Source organism: Neoarius graeffei, chromosome 15, assembly GCF_027579695.1.
Source record: "Neoarius graeffei isolate fNeoGra1 chromosome 15, fNeoGra1.pri, whole genome shotgun sequence".
Classification (NCBI taxonomy): domain Eukaryota; kingdom Metazoa; phylum Chordata; class Actinopteri; order Siluriformes; family Ariidae; genus Neoarius; species Neoarius graeffei.
Genome location: NC_083583.1, coordinates 36,305,108 through 36,326,415, shown reverse-complemented (window position 1 = coordinate 36,326,415; position 21,308 = coordinate 36,305,108). Strand labels below are relative to the sequence as shown.

At 41.3% G+C, this 21,308-nt stretch overlaps 1 protein-coding gene and 1 non-coding gene across 2 annotated transcripts; one reads left to right on the top strand and one right to left on the bottom strand.

The window, feature by feature from the left end:
* On the top strand, nucleotides 1–20,624 carry dbt (dihydrolipoamide branched chain transacylase E2). The gene is made up of 11 exons (XM_060940500.1): nucleotides 1–74; nucleotides 1,429–1,549; nucleotides 7,865–7,940; nucleotides 8,058–8,239; nucleotides 8,402–8,529; nucleotides 15,092–15,335; nucleotides 17,214–17,380; nucleotides 17,475–17,552; nucleotides 17,646–17,837; nucleotides 19,631–19,702; nucleotides 19,853–20,624. Exons 1-11 carry the CDS (start codon nucleotides 24–26, stop codon nucleotides 20,018–20,020), a joined length of 1,479 nt encoding a protein of 492 aa, XP_060796483.1. The 5' UTR covers nucleotides 1–23; the 3' UTR covers nucleotides 20,021–20,624.
* Nucleotides 7,162–7,233, bottom strand: trnag-ucc (transfer RNA glycine (anticodon UCC)). Its single transcript has one exon. It is a non-coding gene; the product is annotated as a tRNA-Gly (tRNA).
* Nucleotides 20,625–21,308: the final 684 nt, after the last annotated feature.

The following is a 21,308-nucleotide window of genomic DNA, read 5'->3' as shown; positions in this document are numbered from 1 at the left end:
ACTTTTCTGTGTATGAGAGAAAGATGGCGGCGCTCATTCCAGTGAGGGGTTCTTTCGTGGTTTTGAGACGCTTGGTGGGTGATTTTACAAATAATTTTATCGTGCATGCACAAGAATAAAAATAAAAACAAAACCAAGGCATGAATTCTGAATGTAAATTTTAACAGGGCATGAAGATAAACTAAAAGAAAAGTCAAGGACCTAATGCTAGCTAAGCTAATGAGGGACCAGCTGGCAATAAGTACACAAGATGCTCAATTAGCTTAGCTTAGCTGACTGGCAAGATATAAACGATAATAAGCCGTGACAGTTAATGCTCACTGTTGGCATGCATTTAATTAGTACGTCGAATATGAAGTGAGTTGAGAAGGTTAGCCAGAAAACGTTAGTTAACGTGAGCTGGGCATGTAAATGTGGGCCATGTCCCTTTTTTCTACGTGTAAATAATGGTACTGTATCTCAGGTCAGTTTTGGTACGGAAGCCGAGAGAGGCCCTTCATATAATCCTTTTTTTATTCACCTTGTTATCCCGAGATAACGACATAATTAATTCAGGATCTCGAGAAAACAACACAACTATTTCGAGAAAACAAAACCGTTATTTCGAGATCTCGAGAAAACAAAACAATTATTTCATGATCTCGAGTAAACAGCTGAGAAATGGTTCATTCAGGTGCGCCAAGAGACTTGCGATATGCTGACTTTGGGGCTATTTCTCATTCTGTATAGACGCAACTTTGGTCATTAGAATGTCTGGAATAATCGATCACCAATAAGGCAATATTTTGATCAGGGGTTGACACAGGGAGAGATTGCATTAAGTCTTTTTTTAAAGATTTTTTTGGGCTTTTTTTCACCTTTATTATTGGATAGAACAGTGTAGAGACAGGAAATGAGCGGGAGAGAGAGACGGGGAAGGATCGGGAAGTGACCTCGGGCCGGACTTGAACCCAGGTCCCCGGATTTATGGTATGGCGGCTTATCCACCTGAGCCATGACACCCCCATTAAGTCTTTTAATAAGGGATAATTTCAAAATTAGTCCACGGCACCTCCGCAGAAGACTGGCCCGGCTTCGTCTCTACCGACGGAGATACAGTGATCCAGCTGAGATCATGAAATAATTGTTTAGTTTTCTCGAGATCATGGAATAATTGTTTTGTTTTCTCGAGATCTCGAAATAATGGTTTTGTTTTCTCGAGAGCTCGAATTAGTTGTGTTGTTTTCTCGGGATCCTGAATTAATTATGTCGTTATCTCGGGATAACAAGGTGAATAAAAAAAGATTATATGAAGGGCCTCTCGCGGCTTCCGTAGTTTGGTGCAGCACAGTACACAGAATTACATAAAGTGCAGATACACAACAGTGTGAGATGATGGCAGAAATGTACAGTAAATGCACATTTATTGTTCTGGTTCTTCTGTTTCAGGTCTCTGTCCAACGTCTGCACAAGTGGTGTTACTCCAAAATTCGGACACCTGCATCACACACACCCCACATATCCTCCAGCAACGCTTTCTGTCAGCACAGATTTTTCCGTGCTAGCTATGGTAAGATTCAAAGTTGGACCTTTGATTACAAAGCTTTCTCTTCAGCATTCTCCCACTATGGAAGCGTATTGCTGCCACACCAGAAAACAAAATCAGTATCACGTAATATCCTGAGAAGTTGATAACGATATATTTTCACGTTATTAGGTGAAACGTTTCATGTAGGCGGCACGGTGGTGTAGTGGTTAGTGCTGTCGCCTCACAGCAAGAAGGTTCGGGTTCGAGCCCCGTGGCCGGCGAGGGCCTTTCTGTGCGGAGTTTGCATGTTCTCCTTATGTCCGCGTGGGTTTCCTCCGGGTGCTCCGGTTTCTCTCACAGTCCAAAGACATGCAGGTTAGGTTAACTGGTGACTCTAAATTGAGCGTAGGTGTGAATGTGAGTGTGAATGGTTGTCTGTGTCTATGTGTCAGCCCTGTGATGACCTGGCGACTTGTCCAGGGTGTACCCCGCCTTTCGCCCGTAGTCAGCTGGGATAGGCTCCAGCTTGCCTGCAACCCTGTAGAACAGGATAAAGCGGCTACAGATGAGATGAGACGTTTCATGTTATAACGTGATAGATTTAAACACGAGTTTAAAGTTATGGTTTGGATGAGGTATGGGGAATAAGCTGGGTAATCTGGCTCATTTACATGATTTAATCGAGTTCTGATTCATGTTTGCAGGGATGAGAGTTTGCCGCTTTTTGGCGGAATTCCGCTTTTTTCAGTCAAAATGGACCTTTCTTATATTGTTGCAAGTCCGTTGAGAACATTTTAGGGGGGTAGGGTATAGGGATGTTAACCGATGACCGTTTGACCGGTGGTTGACCGAATCAACGTCAACCGGTTAATTTTTTTTTGGTTGTCGGTTAAAAAAAAAAAAATCAATCGTTTTGAAGCTGCCGATTTTGGAGTATGCCATGCGGTGTAAGGACGACAGCTGACGAATCAGAAACACCCATTCAGTCATGTCCTGCCCCAGTTAAAGACAGCTGACAAATCAGAAACATGCATTCAGTCATGTCCCGCCCTCCCGCCCCAGTTAAAGACAGCTGACAAATTAGAAACACCCATTCAGTCATGTCCCGCCCCAGTTAAAGACAGCTGACAAATCAGAAACACCCATTCAGTCATGTCCCACCCCAGTTGAACACAGCTAGCTACCACTCGGTGAAAGAAAAAAGTGTAGACACAGGCTTTTTAGCTTACAAAGTGCTATTCTGTTTTTTTTTTTTTTTATTATTATTAGAAGGCACATCGAGTTTAGTCCTGCCTTGGCCAGTGCATTCTGAAAGTATGAGTTAGACAGGGAGCAAAAGAAAGCAAGGCTGGAGCATGTGAAAAATCAAGAGGAGTTGGCTAAAAAGAGGGAGAGGACCAACAAGCTTTTAGCTCTTGCTAAAAAGCTCAAAATATAGAAGAAATAAATTTTCTGCACCATGAAACTGTAAATAGTTGTATATATTGTAAATAAACACTTTATAGAACCAAAGGAAAAATGTATTCATAAATCATATAAACCATTGTTTAATACACACATGCAAACTCCTCACCTTTCGGCGAAATTCGCCGTTTTGGTCCCAAAATAGGTCACTTGTGTGAATCGTGTAGATCCGAAGAGTTTTTTTTGGGGGGGGGGGTAGGCAGGCTACAACGCTATTGTTGCCAAACATTTCACTTACAAGGTTACAGCCAATCAAGATAAACAGTTACTAACACGCTTCTTTTCCAATGGAGTTCTGATCAGCTGGTGCACAACCCACTGCTGGTTGCCAGTCCTCGCTTACGAATATTCCACAGATTCAGACCGCAAAGTCACCTTTTTATAGAGAGATCTGGCAACCTCATCTCGCGACTGAATCTGAATACCAATGGAACAGTTTCCAGCGCGCTCGGGGGTGAATAACCATGGGCGGATCTACCGGGGTGGCATATGCCACTCTAAAAGAAAGCCTTGCCACCCCTGCTGCTACCCCAGTTGGCAGCGACGAATTCAAAGAAAAATTACGGCCAATTTGACATTTACATGCGCGAATTTCCAATGTCCGACTGCGGCGAATGCAGCACGAGATAACGCCAGAGATTGGTTGTTTTGGAAAATTGAGAGGCGCGAAGCGAGGGAGCCAGGAGTCGCGAGGAAAGGAGACACGGGAGGAAAGGGGTAAAAGCTGATTAACTATCTATCAAAAAATGAAATTATAATGAATGAACAGTGCTAGTATAGTTGCGATGCTGATTTTGAGAGGATAAAAATCAGGTTGGAGAAGGTTATTTAGCTAACTATACATGTAAGGCAAAAAAAAAGTGTTTCCGGTAACCCGACCGATCGAGAATTTCCGCGTCGAAATTGCCGACCGTAAAGTTTTTATTACAAATTTCCCTCGATATTTTAGTGTAAGTGGCGTTAGTTTGTCATAATTTTTTGTTTCAACGCATTCAAGTTGTGAAAGAAACGATAAAAAGTAAAATGTTTTGCCACTTCTATCAGCCCTCCTGGCTGTAATGCAAATTGCTTCCTCTTCAGTATACAAGTGCACTTCCATGGCAGGGAAAAACACTACATTTTGCCGCCTATGTAGTCCCCTATTTATACAAATAGGAGTCATTCAGGATTCAGCCATGTTTTTGCTCCGTGTTTTTGCTCGACCCAAGTTCTACAGTAGGCTAGGCTAGGCCGTCTGCTTTTAATGGAAGTAGCCTAGCCTAGGACGTTAAACCATATTTTCACGTTATTTCTTGATAAGGTGTTTTCACATTATCACATGAAAATATCATGAAATTACGTGTTATGTTATTACATGATAAATATATTGTAAAAACGTGATAACTCTGTTAACAATATCTTTTCACGTAATTACTTGAGTCTAAGCCATTTTTTTTTTTTTTTTGAGTGTGGCAGCAATACGCTTCCGTAGATCATAACTCGAACTCTTGCGATATTTTTTTTATTCGTTTAAAGATTTAAAACACTTATTTTATTATGATGTGTGGTATAAAGGATTCTGTGCCAAAATACTATTTTGTAAGATGTTTACTTGTGTTAATTTTTTCGAACAAAATAAAACAAATTAAGAAAAAAAATTTCCTACCTACCGACCTTATTTTAGTATTTCATGTTACCTGAAACACACTTTTTTTTTTTTTTGGCCTAATGTTAGCTAGGTCTGACATTAGTTTTGTGTAAAGTCGGCCACAAAAGTTAATATTGATTCACCGTCTGTCAAGGAAAACATTGCTATTGGCTGAAGCTTATGATTCAAATATTGAGGATCTTAAACATGAGTTACATCAGACGAGGAGAGTACTAGACAGAAAAAAGGGGGAACAGGAGAGTCCTACCACTCTCATGGAGTTCACTGTTTTTGGACCCATACCAAGATGATGATGTTGGTTTTTTTTGAGTTGTTCAGGTTGTGTAAAATAGCGGTTGTCTTGCCTGTGAGCAGTGCATCCTGTGAACGAAGTTTTTCATCTCTCAGGCTCATAAAGACTTATTTGCGGTCGACTATGACAGAAAAGAGACTATCAAGTTTGGCTGTACTCAGCATTGAATCAAAGCGCACAAAAGCATTAGATCTTGATAAATTTGTGAAGCGTTTTGCTGAGCAACATGGAAATCGCCGCATTCAGCTGTTGTAGGCATGACAAGTTCATGTTATGCTCACTGGTGAGCCTTTACAAAGCGTGAGGAAAAAAAACTATAAAATGTGACACTGGTGTAAATGGTTTAAATCATGCTGAACTTGAAGCAGTGTTGTTATTGTTGTTTTTTAGTGTCTGTTCTTTTGCAAATACGGTATAAAACTGTCCAGAAACGGTATAGACCTCATCTGAGAATGTGTGTTCTTCGTGAACAATAAAGGCATGAGATTAAGTTTATCTGTATGAGTTTGCAAATGGCAGTCTGTGCCCTTTTGTAGTGTGTACATACTATTTGTCGTCAAACTGTGATTAAATTCAGTATATATACATGTCTGTAATACGTTGCCACCCCTCAAAAATTCCTGCCCCCCTCTTGCCACCCCATAAATATTTTTCTAGATCCGCCCCTGATTTCACATAGGTGATGTCTTTAAGAAAATTGACAGACGGACTGGCCAGGTGTGTCCTCTGGGGTAGGTCTGTTAGATAGCACAGGCAGTAATATATACCTTTTTGTAAATAGCCCACTGTGTTGTACACAGGGGTGAAAATTAACTTCACAAAATATCAAACTTTACCGGCCACTGACAAATAAATGGTACAATTTACCGGCCACTCAACAGTAACTTATTAAGACATGTTTATGGAAAGTTATTTTGTACTGTATTAAATTCAAGATGTCACTGGTTGCAATTTTTTTTGTAACGTAGACTACGAAATGTACTTTTGCGCGCATGCCGTGTCCCCGTGCATCCTTCTCACCTTTTTCACCCCTGACCAGTTTGCATGCCTGTAATATAGCAGTGAATGTGTTACCTTAGTTTGGATTTAGAGCAGCAAATTTGAAGTATCATGTTGGTGCTCACCTGCAATGCATATGCAAAATTTATCACAAAAGGCCTATGTCAATGTTTCCTTTACATAGGTGTAGTTGATCTTTATCAAATGAAAGTTTAAGTAATGTATGTACTTGAAAGAGAGTTCTACTTTTGTATAAGTGTCAATTTTGTAAGCAAACAGGGTATGGTATTTCAACAACATTTTGTAAAATTTTGATGATAAAATAAATTGTTTTTAGGGTAAAAAGTCTCTAAAATCCATGAGCCCAGACCCCCGGCTAATTTTTCAGATTTTTTCATCACAAGCCACTCTCATTCCTGTGTTTGGGTTGAACTGCAGTAATGTTGGAACAGTATTCACAGGTTCAAACTTTCCGGATCAATAACTCTGAAGTGAAACGTTGTTAAAACGCAACAGATGCCTCTTTCCTACTGTACCAAGGTGGACCTAATTTTAATCAAAACAAGTCGTTCTCTAAGCTGGACAAATAACACAATGGTCTCTGTGTGCAGCCAGTTGTGAGACGAGGGACCGTCTGAAAAGTGCAAGACCAAAAAGAGACGCTATGAAAATATTCAATAACGTCACCCTTATTCACTGTAGTATCACCAAAATCACTGCACACATCAAAAATCTTCTATTTGTGATTTTGGTGACGCTACAGTGTATAACAGTCAAGTTATTGAATATTGTCATACCATCTCTTTTTGGTGCACTTTGTAGATGGTCCCTGTGCACTCCTCTCACAGTCGGCTGCACAGAAGAAGAAGAAACAACCTTTATTCGTCACATGCACACCTCAAGCACAGTGAAACTCATCCTCTGCATTTAACCCATCTGAAGCAGTGAGCACAGGCGCGCACAGGCGCACACACCCAGAGCAGTGGGCAGCCACACTACAACGCCCAGGGAACAGTCAGGGGTTCGGTACCTTGTTCAAGGGCACCTCAGCACAAGGCCGCCCCACGTCAACCTAACTGCATGTCTTTGGATTGTGGGGGAAACCGAAGCACCCGGAGGAAACCCACGCAGACACGGGGAGAACGTGAAAACTCCACACAGAAAGGCCCCTGCTGGGTTCGAACCCGGAACCTTCTTGCTGTGAGGCAACCGTGCTAACCACTACACCACCGTGCCGCCCATAAAATTCTCTGTGTTGGCCGGGAATTGAACCCGGGTCAACTGCTTGGAAGGCAGCTATGCTAACCACTATACCACCAACGCGTGGTATAGAGACACCAGTGTGATTAGTCCAGCTTGGAGAACGGCTGGTTTTGATTAAAATTAGGTTGTAGCTTGTCGTCCACCTTGGTACAGTAGGAAAGATGCATCTATTGTGTTTTAACAACATTTTGCTTCAGAGTTAGTGATCCAGGAGGTTTGAACCTGTGAATATATTTTCCAACTTTACTGGAGTTCAACCCAAGCATGAAATAGAACTTGATTAAATCATGTAAATGAGCCATATTATCCAGTTTATTCTCCACACACCTCATTCAAATCATAGATTCAAACATGAGTTAAAGTTATCACCTAAAAACATAAAAGCAGATGATCATGTTATAATGTGAAACATTTTACATAATAACATGAAAATATATTGTTATAATGTGAAAAATATATTGTTATAACAAACGTTTCACTTTATTACATCATACTGATTTTTTTTTCTTCTGGTGTGTCAGCAATACATTTTTGTATATCACGTACAGCAGGGAAAACATTAAATGTACAGGACATAATTCATACATTCTGATACTGCTCCAGCATTTCAGGGCAATACTTTCCATGCCTCCGTATTTCACTTTTTATTTCCAGTGTGCAATTCTGTTTTCCATTCTGTTTCCTGATCCAGCTGCAGCAGGACCGATTTTACCGTTCAAGCTGTCAGATATTGGGGAGGGAATTATGGAGGTGACTGTAAAAGAATGGTAAGTTTTGTTGAAGTCTGTCAAACCTTCCACCAACAGGGGGCAGCATTTTCCTCAGTGAGAAAATGAAAGATTTGTTAAACGTGTCCATTTTTTTTCTTCTTTCTCTTGTGCAAGGTACGTGAAAGAAGGAGACCGAGTGTCCCAGTTTGACAGCATTTGTGAAGTGCAGAGCGACAAAGCGTCAGTTACAATCACAAGTCGTTTCGATGGAGTCATCCGCAAACTCTACTACGATGTTGATTCTATTGCAATTGTGGGAAAGCCTCTAGTTGATATTGAAACTGATGGAGGGCATGGTAAGATTACCAAAAAAAACCCCAAAAACTGAATTTAAGGTTGGCATATAAACAGAATTGATTGTGAGCTTGCAATTTATTGCAAGCTCAAACCTGATAATGATGTAGCAGCATTGAGATTTAGCCTCTTCTCATGGAAGTTAGTTTCTTTCTCTCCTGCAGCTGTAGCTCCGGAGGAGGATGTGATGGAAACACCAGCTTTGTCGCAGGAAGAACACACTCACCAAGAAATTAAAGGCCACAGGACACAGGCCACGCCTGCAGTGCGACGCATAGCCATGGAAAACAATGTGAGTTGTAAATTTAAATATTTGACTCATAATAATATTCAGGTCACAAGATATTTGGCTTGGAATCATTTTTATTTATTGCAATAAAAGTACTAATTAACTACTGCAGAACCACCAGGGGTGGGTTTCCCAGAAGCCTCTCAATGCTAAGAGCATCTTAACTAGGAGAGTGTGTGTTCATTGTGCTGCTCGCGCTACCGTTTAACGATGATCTTTGTGTTACGATTCTTTTGGGAAACTCGGAACAGTTCATTTTTTATATCTTTGTAGGACATGGTGGTGCTGTTGTAGGGTGTCAGTAGTTTTATGACAAGGGTAAGTCAAATGAAAAACTTTTTTTGCATTGTTTAATGCAAATATGTATCAAACACATGTATAACTTTTTTTTTTTTTTCTACAACGCCAAATCAGAAAAAGTTGGGATGGTATAGAAAATGCAAATAAAAAAAGAAAGCAGTGATTTTTTCTAAATTTACTTTGGGTTGTATTCCATTTCAGACAGGATGAACCCAAAATATTTCATGTGTTGTCTGATCAACTTCATTTCGCTTGTTAATATCAGGGCTGTGAAGGATCCGCGGAATTCCGCGAATTTGGCCGCCAAAAATATCATTTTAGTAAATCATCTAATTTTGCAATAAAAATTGGGGGGGGGGGGGGGGGTAGGTTTCTTTTGCGACAATGACAGACTGGTTTACGGCGTTTGCGCCATGCTTACAAACCACGGCGCGAATCTTGTGCTCTTTAAACACGCTTTCGATATCAACGGTTTTGAAAAGGAGAATTTCGCGGTATGTCCGTGTCACGGAGGGACATCGTTCAGAGGGAGGACGGTGAGACTGACGATGTCAAAAACATTTGCCAAGGAAAACGGCATCAAAAATCCATGGAATTGGCGATGGCTGGAGTTTAAAGTCGGTAGTGAATGAGCACATACGGAAGATAAAAGAACCGGGGAAAGCTTACCGCATCTTGTGCCATCAGGATGTGAAGTACGGTTCTGGTTTTATTATAATAGGGCAATTCCGTGGTTATGGATGTACGATTCACACACTTCGCAAGGACCTCTCTGACAGAGGAATAGTAGTAGGATGGTTTTGATTTGTGCATGATATATGTACTACTTAGCACTATTTGTCATACCATTAACAGGGTTGTTGACTTTTTTATATTTGAGCTGTAAGGGGAAAATACACCGGTTATGGACGTATGCAGACAAAGTCAGTTTTTCAACGTTGTGTCATTCCTTGTCAAAACTCTGTGAAGTATACGGAGATATTAACAAACACTTTTCATGGGTAGGCAAGTATATCTACTAACAGAAAAAAATAATCATTAGGATTATTCATTGCATATTAAATGAACGGCTCAACTTAACACTTGGTTATGGACGTACCCGTGTGAAGGTTATGGACATACGTGGTAATTGAAAGTATCAAGTCCTTTTCAACATAGTTTATTTGAATATGGCAAGTGTGAAGCTAATAAAGACACATTGAAATTTTAATAATAGGACACAAAACAGGTATTTTAGAAGATTTATTAAAAATTCTGGAACAAATTACAAATTCACATTGAAAGGATTTCACACATGTTCGTATTTAAAGAAAAACATCATAACTAATCAAAGTAAGAGTAACTGTCAATTCTTCATTATTTCTTTAATGCTTAATCCATATCAGACTTTAAAAAATAAAAAACAGGATAGGTTTTAATGACTGCAAACTGAGGGAAGGATTCTGGCTACCATTCCCAAGGATCGATTTGAATGGTCACAGTTCCGACATCATACAATATGCATATTCAATTGGAGTTCTAGACTATTATATTATATTTGGGATTTGGCACCATGAATAGCACATAACTTAAAATACCTCATTGAGATTTAATGATCTCATGTTTTAGCCTTCGGCCAAAACTGCCGTGACGGCCTTACGCTTCCTCGGCGATTTGGGAAGGGCTTGCTTTGCCTTCTTTACAGCCTTGCCCAGTGACTGACGTGAGCGAAAACCTGAGGGGGATTCTTCCCCAGCCCCATGACCCCCTGCATTTTTCTGCACGCGGAATTCTCTCAGTCTCTTGTTTTCTTTCGCCCGATATTCTTTCCACTTTTCTGGATTTCTCTTCAGGACTTGTCTTTCAAGGGATTTTCGTTTCCGGTCCTTCTCTGTAAACTTCTCATGAAGGGAGGGGTTCTTCTTCAGGCACTCCCGGAAGCGGGCCTGCTTCTCTCTATTCGTTAGAGCCATGGTCCCCACACCTGGTTGGCAAATAAACCTACTTTAAGTATTTGACTACATCCACAACAAATCAAAAACTCTTAGTCAAAATGAACAGGATAGCAAAGAAATTGGTAAACATTGATTGGCTGCTTGCAGTTTACAAGGATTACTCTGAGAATCAGTGAGATGTAGTATCCATTTTGGGAAGTGTCAGGAATTTTTTTGAGGGAAATGAACATTACACATGTATGGAAATTGATTAAAAAATAATTAGAAATTCTATCAAATAACTTGATAAAGAATATAACTCACCTTGTATTCCACAGAACTGGGGTTCCTTTAATATCGATTGTTGCAGATTTGAAACTTTGTATCAGGTGTGTCTAGATCGAGCAGGGCACATGGAATTCAATAGGAAGTGATCTCATCTCATCTCATTATCTCTAGCCGCTTTATCCTTCTACAGGGTCGCAGGCAAGCTGGAGCCTATCCCAGCTGACTACGGGCGAGAGGCGGGGTACACCCTGGACAAGTCACCAGGTCATCACAGGGCTGACACATAGACACAGACAACCATTCACACTCACATCTACGGTCAATTTAGAGTCACCAGTTAACCTAACCTGCATGTCTTTGGACTGTGGGGGAAACCGGAGCACCCGGAGGAAACCCACGCGGACACGGGGAGAACATGCAAACTCCACACAGAAAGGCCCTCGCCGGCCCCGGGGCTCGAACCCAGGACCTTCTTGCTGTGAGGCGACAGCGCTAACCACTACACCACCGTGCCGCCCAGGAAGTGATGTCATGCTTGGTTAAAAAAATTGTACACCAGAGGGCATGGGTTATTTAATGGCAAAAGAGATCCACCAGAGGGCTGAAAGATACAAAACATGTGATCTTGCATGATTATGGATGTATGTTTAAATTGGTTATGGACGTACATAAATTTGGGTATCTTTATTTCTGTAAAAAATATGAACAGCCAGTTTTTTATGGTTGCTTAGGATCTGAAGTTAGCTTTGCATCATAAGAGAAATTGAAATGGTACAAATATTCTTTAAAGGGGATTAAAAAAAATCAAATTTTTGGTTATGGACGTACATGCATCGGCCATTTCGGTATTGAAGCTGGCTATCCCAGAATGAGACCATAGTTGAGCCAACTTAACATAGGAGAAAGACCAAATGCTATACTGTTAATTCGAGAAAAACAGTAACTCTCAGTAACACTTAGTGGATTATGAGGCACCTCATGATTTCATCCTTTTTTTGTTGAAATTTGCAAATTTTATTTCAAGAGACTTTAAAGACCTATACATATCTCTTGAATGCATGATTCAACAAACACATAACATTTCCAAGAAGTACAGGTTGTTAGCTTTCCAATGATAGCTCATTTATGTATATAGTCCCAGTTTGAAATTCTGACTGTGGGGTTGACACTTCCACGGAATTGCCCAATAGCTAAAATAATTCTCAGCTCTATGTATTGCTCCCTGAATAATATATAACAGGGCTTTTCAAAGTGTGGGGCGCGCCTCCCCTAGGGGGAGCCAGAGTTCTTCGGGGGGGTGCAACGTGAGGAAAAATAAACCAGAATAAGTTACTATTGCGGATGTTTAGCGAACTTCAGCTAGCCTTTGCCAGAGACAAAATGAATCGATTTTTAGTACCTAAAGCTACAGTGAGTGAGGAGACAGAGTCTGGGCCAAGCAAAAAAAGAAGGAAGTATGACCACGATTATTTAAAGTTTGGATTTTCATGGACTGGATCTGAAGATGCTCCACTGCCACAGTGTGTTGTCTGCCAAGAGGTGCTAACTAACGATGCTATGAGATGTTTAAAATGTGTAAAAAAAAATGTTTTAAAAAGCACAGATGTTTAAAATGTGTAAAAAAGATGTTTTTTAAAAAAAAGCACAGATGTTTAAAATGTGTAAAAGAAAAAAATAATGTGTACAACAACCATTTTTTTAAATACGAATGGAATATTAAGTATAGCAACAACAAAAATTGGGGGTCGCTGTTGTTTATTTGCTCTCTGGGGGGGGCTGACTCTCCCACACTTGGAAAACCCCTGATATATAATATTTCGATTAAAAAAAAAATGTGTTGCCTTATTTAGGGCAACTAACTAATTTGTCTGTTTTGATATTGTCAGATCAACATTTATTTTTAGTTATTTGTTGTTGCAAAAGTCAGTGTGTAAAACAGTTCTATCTACAGATTTCCCTTTTATTAGTTTAGGATGAAATATAAAGCAACATGAAATGTAAACTTGACCTCTAAAAATGTGACCTACTGTACCAGTCAAAAGTTTGGGGTCACACCCATTACTATGAATTAGTCAGTGGTATTGTGTATATATGAGTGAAAAAATACATTTGGGATTAGGGTGAATATTGGTTAAGATTTTTCTTTCTTCCACATATGCATGGTGATTTTAATAAAAAAAAAAATCAGAAGTCATTTTGGAGAGAGCATGGTGGTGATAATAGCTGATGTGACCTTATGGAATAAATAAGACAGTTAGATAACCGTAAAAAACAAATGCTCAGATCTGTCAAATAAAAAGTATAATGGAGTGAAAATATATAAATAACACACACAACAAGAGGAATCTCTACAAAAGTCAACTATTTTCTCAATGCTTTCGGAAAGAGACCTAAAAAAGTGTTTGTTTTTTTTAAATAAGAACCAGCCTGAGTAAAATGTATTCTTTCCAGACAAAGGGAAAGGATCATCTCATTAAACCAGTCATGAATGATCAGAATGATCTTCTTGGCCACAGCCATGTCAAACTTTAAAGATAGTTGTTAGGTATGTTAGAAAAAAAATGAGACAGTTGAGCAGTCAAAAAGGACAAATTCAATTTGAGGAGCATTCTCCCTATCATAACCCAAAGCGTACCAGCAAAAGATATCCTTCCAGAAACTAGATGTGTTTGGGTGAGCAGGTCAGCGTAGATAATAAATGCACAGCGTAAAAGCAGTGAAACATTACAAACACGATGCTTCCTCACCAGACACTCGTATCAAGAAACTGAAAAGACTACAGCTACACGAAGTCATTCCTCTCAAGTGTTCAGGAGCTCTTTTATCTTCCATAGTCTAATAATTCGCTTGTCATGTTTTTGAGTTAAATGATGTTCATCGCTACTTTTTAGAGTTAATTAGGCTTGCTGGCCAGTCATAACATGACATTGGGTAGCACGTCAGCGTCTCAGATATCTCATCTCATCTCATTATCTCTAGCCGCTCTATCCTTCTACAGGGTCGCAGGCAAGCTGGAGCCCATCCCAGCTGACTACGGGCGAAAGGCGGGGTACACCCTGGACAAATCGCCAGGTCATCACAGGGCTGACACATAGACACAGACAACCATTCACACTCACACCTACGGTCAATTTAGAGTCACCAGTTAACCTAACCTGCATGTCTTTGGACTGTGGGGGAAACCGGAGCACCCGGAGGAAACCCACGCGGGCACGGGGAGAACATGCAAACTCCACACAGAAAGGCCCTCGCCGGCCCCGGGGCTCGAACCCAGGACCTTCTTGCTGTGAGGCGACAGCGCTAACCACTACACCACCGTGCCGCCCATGTCTCAGATATTTATATGGAAAAATATAAGATATCAACATTAGTCCATGCTGAAATTTCAGGTTGTTCATCAGATTGGTTTAATGGCCATGCTGAGTGTTTTGAGACAGATATGGGCTCTATTTTGTGACTAGCTTATGTAGGCCTGATTAATCTGAATACGAATGTTTGTTTATTACTGTGTTCTAACTGTAATTTTAATCCACAGTGGCCAGCTGTGGTGTTGTGAGATTTGGTTGGGTGTTGTTAAAACCTCACAATGGCTAGACCTCTCTCCAGCTCACAGCTCATGTGCCTCAGTTTAACACACCGTTAATACAAAAGCTTTTTCTTTTGTTTGCCTTTTGTTATTGTTTAGCAAAAGTAGCATCAGCTTTAGCAAATACCTTTTGAGAGAAATGAAATGTAGCATAGAGAGAATTGTGTAAGCATACATGCTGTCTGTGCTCCCATCTCAGAAGCCAGTGGACTGAACAGCTGCGATAAAGGACAATAAAACAAGGCCATGATTGATGATCATTAGCCACAGTGCTTGTTTTGTGTGTGTGTGGGGGGGTTTCTGTCACTTCATGAGCCAAATGAGAATAAAAATGTCCATTAAAACCTCACAACCTTGCATGTTTCACTAGAGTGGGGCTGTTTCCATGGTTAGTTGTGGTGGGTGGAGGAACTGAAATATCTGAGATACTAATCAGTCTGGTATTGTCTTGTTTTCATCCAATCTTGTGTCCTATTAGATCAAGCTCAGTGAAGTTGTTGGGACCGGAAAGGAGGGGCGCATTCTCAAAGAAGACATCCTGAACTTCATAGCCAAGCAGACAGGAGCCATCTTACCCCCTTCCCCCTTCCAGGAGATCCAGCCGCCTCCTCCCGTTCCTCCTGTAGCTGCCAAGCCCAAAGAGAAGCAGCCTCTGAGCATCCCTCCACCCGTCGTCCCGAGGCCGGTGTTTACAGGCAAAGACCGCACCGAGCCACTGAAAGGTTAGCTGCTACATACCAACATGGACTAATTCACAGCTGGTACTATGATCAGAGCCATGCTGTTAGAGAAAATAATCACCATCTTCTGAACAAGATGAGGGGCATTATTCATATTTTTGTACACAAAAAGAAGCATATCTCTTAGAAAATAAGCTACATATTTGTAGAGAAAGAAGTTTACTTTTAGCCTGATTATATATCTAAACAGATTGAAAATTGTCTTTTGGACCTTTTAGCTCCACCCACTCTAATTTATTATGATTTTTATATAAGGTGCAAGACCTATTTTTGTGAATTATTCCTAGCCCCAAAGTTCTATCTTCACAATATTAACGTCATACTACTCAGGAAAGTGTGAACTTCAATAAAAATGATCAAAAACAGGAGGCGGGGGCTCCCGAGTGGCGCGACAGAAAAGCGTTTGCCCTAACATCGCGAGCTGGAATCCTGATGTCGCAGCCATCCGTGGCTGTGAGCTCAAATTGGCCTGTGCTCTCAGGGAGGGAGGGGTGGTATACTCTGTCTCTATTTCCAGCAACGCTAGCCAGTCAAAGGCATGTGTGAGCTCATACATACACTATATTGCCAAAAGTATTTGCTCACCCATCCAAATTATCGGAATCAGGTGTTCCAATCACTTCCATGGCCACAGGTGTATAAAATCAAGCACCTAGGCATGCAGACTGTTTACAGTTTGGAGCTGGCCCCTTCCTCTTCCAACATGACTGTGCACCAGGGCACAAAGCAAGGTCCATAAAGACATGGATGACAGAGTCTGGTGTGGATGAACTTGACTGGCCTGCACAGAGTCCTGACCTCAACCCGATAGAACACCTTTGGGATGAATTAGAGTGGAGACTGAGAGCCAGGCCTTCTCGTCCAACATCAGTGTGTGACCTCATAAATGCGCTTCTGGAAGAATGGTCAAAAATTCCCATAAGCACACTCCTAAACCTTGTGGACAGCCTTCCCAGAAGAGTTGAAGCTGTTCTAGCTGCAAAGGGTGGCCCGACGTCATATTGAACCCTATGGATTAGAAATGGGATGTCACTTAAGCTCATATGTGAGTCAAGGTAGGTGAGCGAATACTTTTGGCAATATAGTGTACATACATATGGAAGTGTGTGGCTAATACTTTCCTCTGAGTGTGTTACATCGCCCCGAACGTTGCATAAGCAGCAGTTTGAAAAGTTGGGGTCAGATGGCATCACTGCCTCAGAGGAAGCACACGATGACCTTGACCCTCCCTGGTTGGTAGCTGCCATGTGATGGGGGAGACATGTCTGGTAGGCTGCCACATCCAAATTAGGGGTAATCTCATCTCATCTCATTATCTCTAGCCGCTTTATCCTTCTACAGGGTCGCAGGCAAGCTGGAGCCTATCCCAGCTGACTACGGGCGAAAGGCGGGGTACACCCTGGACAAGTCGCCAGTTCATCACAGGGCTGACACATAGACACAGACAACCATTCACACCTACGGTCAATTTAGAGTCACCAGTTAACCTAACCTGCATGTCTTTGGACTGTGGGGGAAACCGGAGCACCCGGAGGAAACCCACGCGGACACGGGGAGAACATGCAAACTCCACACAGAAAGGCCCTCGCCGGCCCCGGGGCTCGAACCCAGGACCTTCTTGCTGTGAGGCGACAGCGCTAACCACTACACCACCGTGCCGCCCCCAAATTAGGGGTAATGTGGGGGAAAATGAAGAAAAAGACTCTGTGTTCATTTATGGTCTCTGTATGGTTCTGTGTATCTTGGCAACCATTACTGGCACTATTTGTGAGGAGAGTTTAGATCCTGCAAACTGCTACTTAAGCGATATTTCTTATTGTTGAAAAAGATGTTTATTGCTGGCTTGGCATTTTAAACCAGGTTTTCACAAGGCCATGGTGAAGACAATGACGGCAGCTCTGAAGATCCCACACTTCGGCTATAAGGATGAAGTGGATCTGAGCCAGCTGGTGCGTCTGCGTTCAGAGCTGAAGGATGTGGTGGAAGCTCGGGGAGTGAAGCTCAGCTACATGCCCTTCTTCATCAAGGTAATACCCCACTTTACCTGAGCAACACTAATCTGAGCGAGTGAAAATGCTTTACAGATGAAGTGAGTGAGAATTTTTTTTGTTTTGTTTATAGGCAGCATCACTTGCTCTCCACCATTTCCCGATCTTGAATGCCTCCATGGATGAAGCATGCCAGAATATCACCTACAAGGTCAGATGTGTGTATATATATATTTTTTAAATATGCTAATTGATGTTTCAAGCATGACAGAATTTACTCATGCGGCTTTGAATTCTTGTTCAGGCCGCACACAACATAGGTCTTGCCATGGATACGTCCCAGGGTCTGCTGGTGCCCAACGTAAAGAATGTGCAAATGCTCAGTGTGTTTGAAATCGCCACTGAGCTCAATCGACTGCAGGCTTTGGGTGTATCTGGGCAGCTTGGCACGACGGACCTTACCGGGGGAACATTCACGCTCTCCAACATCGGCTCAGTAAGAGAGCTGAGTTAACACGTGCTGTTAAATTTCAAAATAATATACAACCCCAATTCCAAAAAAGTCGGGACAAAGTACAAATTGTAAATAAAAACAGAATGCAATAATTTACAAATCTCAAAAACTGATATTGTATTCACAATAGAACATAGACAACATATCAAATGTCGAAAGTGAGACATTTTGAAATTTCATGCCAAATATTGGCTCATTTGAAATTTCATGACACCAACACATCTCAAAAAAGTTGGGACAGGGGCAATAAGAGGCTGGAAAAGTTAAAGGTACAAAAAAGGAACAGCTGGAGGACCAAATTGCAACTCATTAGGTCAACTGGCAATAGGTCATTAACATGACTGGGTATAAAAAGGGCATCTTGGAGTGGCAGCGGCTCTCAGAAGTAAAGATGGGAAGAGGATCACCAATCCTCCTAATTCTGCGCCGACAAATAGTGGAGCAATATCAGAAAGGAGTTCGACAGTGTAAAATTGCAAAGAGTTTGAACATATCATCATCTACAGTGCATAATATCATCAAAAGATTCAGAGAATCTGGAAGAATCTCTGTGCGTAAGGGTCAAGGCCAGAAAACCATACTGGGTGCCCGTGATCTTCAGGCCCTTAGACGGCACTGCATCACATAGAGGCATGCTTCTGTATTGGAAATCACAAAATGGGCTCAGGAATATTTCTAGAGAACATTATCTGTGAACACAATTCACCGTGCCATCCGCCGTTGCCAGCTAAAACTCTATAGTTCAAAGAAGCCGCCGTATCTAAACATGATCCAGAAGCGCAGACGTCTTCTCTGGGCCAAGGCTCATTTAAAATGGACTGTGGCAAAGTGGAAAACTGTTCTGTGGTCAGACGAATCAAAATTTGAAGTTCTTTATGGAAATCAGGGACGCCGTGTCATTCGGACTAAAGAGGAGAAGGACGACCCAAGTTGTTATCAGCGCTCAGTTCAGAAGCCTGCATCTCTGATGGTATGGGGTTGCATTAGTGCGTGTGGCATGGGCAGCTTACACATCTGGAAAGACACCATCAATGCTGAAAGGTATATCCAGGTTCTAGAGCAACATATGCTCCCATCCAGACGACGTCTCTTTCAGGGAAGACCTTGCATTTTCCAACATGACAATGCCAAATCACATACTGCATCAATTACAGCATCATGGCTGCGTAGAAGAAGGGTCCGGGTACTGAACTGGCCAGCCTGCAGTCCAGATCTTTCACCCACAGAAAACATTTGGCGCATCATAAAACGGAAGATACGACAAAAAAGACCTAAGACAGTTGAGCAACTAGAATCCTACATTAGACAAGAATGGGTTAACATTCCTATCCCTAAACTTGAGCAACTTGTCTCCTCAGTCCCCAGACGTTTACAGACTGCTGTAAAGAGAAAAGGGGATGTCTCACAGTGGTAAACATGGCCTTGTCCCAACTTTTTTGAGATGTGTTGTTGTCATGAAATTTAAAATCACCTAATTTTTCTCTTTAAATGATACATTTTCTCAGTTTAAACATTTGATATGTCATCTATGTTCTATTCTGAATAAAATATGGAATTTTGAAACTTCCACATCATTGCATTCCATTTTTATTTACAATTTGTACTTTGTCCCAACTTTTTTGGAATTGGGGTTGTACCATGGTGTTTGTTGTTATTCTCATTTCTGACTGTGTTCATTTTCTAAAACAGCATCTCTTTGTCAGTTTGTGATCATTATAACCGCTTCCTGTACCGTATGCACACTGTAATGCTCAAACAATCTGTTCCTGTTGCAGATTGGAGGCACTTATGCAAAGCCAGTGATTCTGCCGCCCGAGGTTGCAATCGGTGCTCTTGGGAAAATCCAGGTGTGTGCTATTTTTCTTGCTTGAGATTAGTTTTGTGTGTGAATTTTGAATCCACTGCATGAATTCTAATCTGAAAATGGAATTAGTGTGCTGAGCTCAATATGGAGATGAGAAACTACAGTTATCTTTAAATTTCTCTGCTCTGTGCAGGTTTTACCTCGCTTTAACGCCAAGGATGAGGTTGTGAAAGCGCACATCATGTACGTGAGCTGGTCTGCAGATCACAGAATCATCGATGGGGCCACAATGTGTCGCTTCTCCAATCTATGGAGGTCTTATCTGGAGAACCCAGCCTCCATGGTGCTGGATCTGAAGTAGATCATCCTGCCTTTAGAACACAACCAGACAATGTTTAAACGTTGTTGTTGTGGTTACGTTATTGAATTAAGCTACTACAGAATTTCACTTCTTCCCCTTTCTTTTAATCTTCGCTTTTCATGATCCCTCTCTTCTTTAATGACATGGACATGTTCAGGACATTAACACATTTTCAGACGTGTGATTCAAATGTACAGCTGCTAGTCTTGTGTGGGTCAATTGCATTTTTCTGTAAATACACATAACACACAACATACAGGCTGTTATGTTGTGTGTTGTTCGGTGCGTGTGTGTCATCCTCTTAATACTTGGGTGAAAAATAGAAATGGGACTGTTTTGATCATCATGAACACTAACACTTCCTCGAACTTGTAAATGCAGATATTTTTTAACCTCTCTCCAAAGGTATTATTGCACAAATAGTTTTTGAGGGTGTACACACGCATCGTGGCTGTGATTAAGGAACGTTTGGCGGTGAAGAAAATCATGTAATCTCGACTGCATTGGATTTTACTGTATTTAAGGAAAAATCTCAGTTTATGAGGTGCATGTAGTTTTAGAGCAGGTCATCTTTGGACGTTACAAATGAACAGTTTAACCGTTATTGTTTTGTGGATTTTTTTTTTTTTGGGGGGGGGGGGGGGGGGAGGGGAAGTTTTAATAAATTGTCATTATGAAATGGCAATGTAATTGTACCTGAAGTAATATTTCTTTGTCTTTCTATTATAATTAACTAATACAGTAACAGTACAATGGGTTGAGAATGTATTCAGACCCCTTCAGTTGCACACTTCATCATGTTTAGATATGTTAAAATGGATGAAAGGTTTTGGGTTTTTTTGCGTTACTAAGCTACACACTATTTCATAATGACAAAAGTTTTTGGACTTTTTTGCTGAACTGCGATACAAATCCTTCCACACAGGCACTGCAAAAGAAGTTCGGGTGCATCCAGTTTGCTTTGATTTTCTTGATGTCTTTAGAACTTGCCTGGAATCCAGTTGCGGGAAATTCAGTTGATTGGATGGTTGAGAAAGGCATGTGATCAGATTTTATCAGTTCATACAGTATGTGCACATCTCCTCTTAGTACATGGTGAAGAGAACACAGATGCTGGGTTTTGAACAGGCACTCGGTGAAGGACGAGGACTGTGTACCCTCATCACCACAGTCAACAACGAAACCTTTAACCTTTGCGCAGGCCATGTCCTCCCCCCAGCACGTCTTCATGAACCACAACCTCTGCATCCGCACGAAGGTTGCGGTTTATCGTGCAGTCTGCATCTCG

Bases quoted from the DNA above. Each gene is read 5' to 3' on its own strand.
- dbt (XM_060940500.1), top strand. From the start codon at position 24: ATGGCGGCGCTCATTCCAGTGAGGGGTTCTTTCGTGGTTTTGAGACGC. The intron at 8,240-8,401 runs GTAAGATTACCA...TCTCTCCTGCAG, and splicing joins TGAAACTGATGGAGGGCATG to CTGTAGCTCCGGAGGAGGAT. The intron at 17,838-19,630 runs GTAAGAGAGCTG...TTCCTGTTGCAG, and splicing joins CGCTCTCCAACATCGGCTCA to ATTGGAGGCACTTATGCAAA.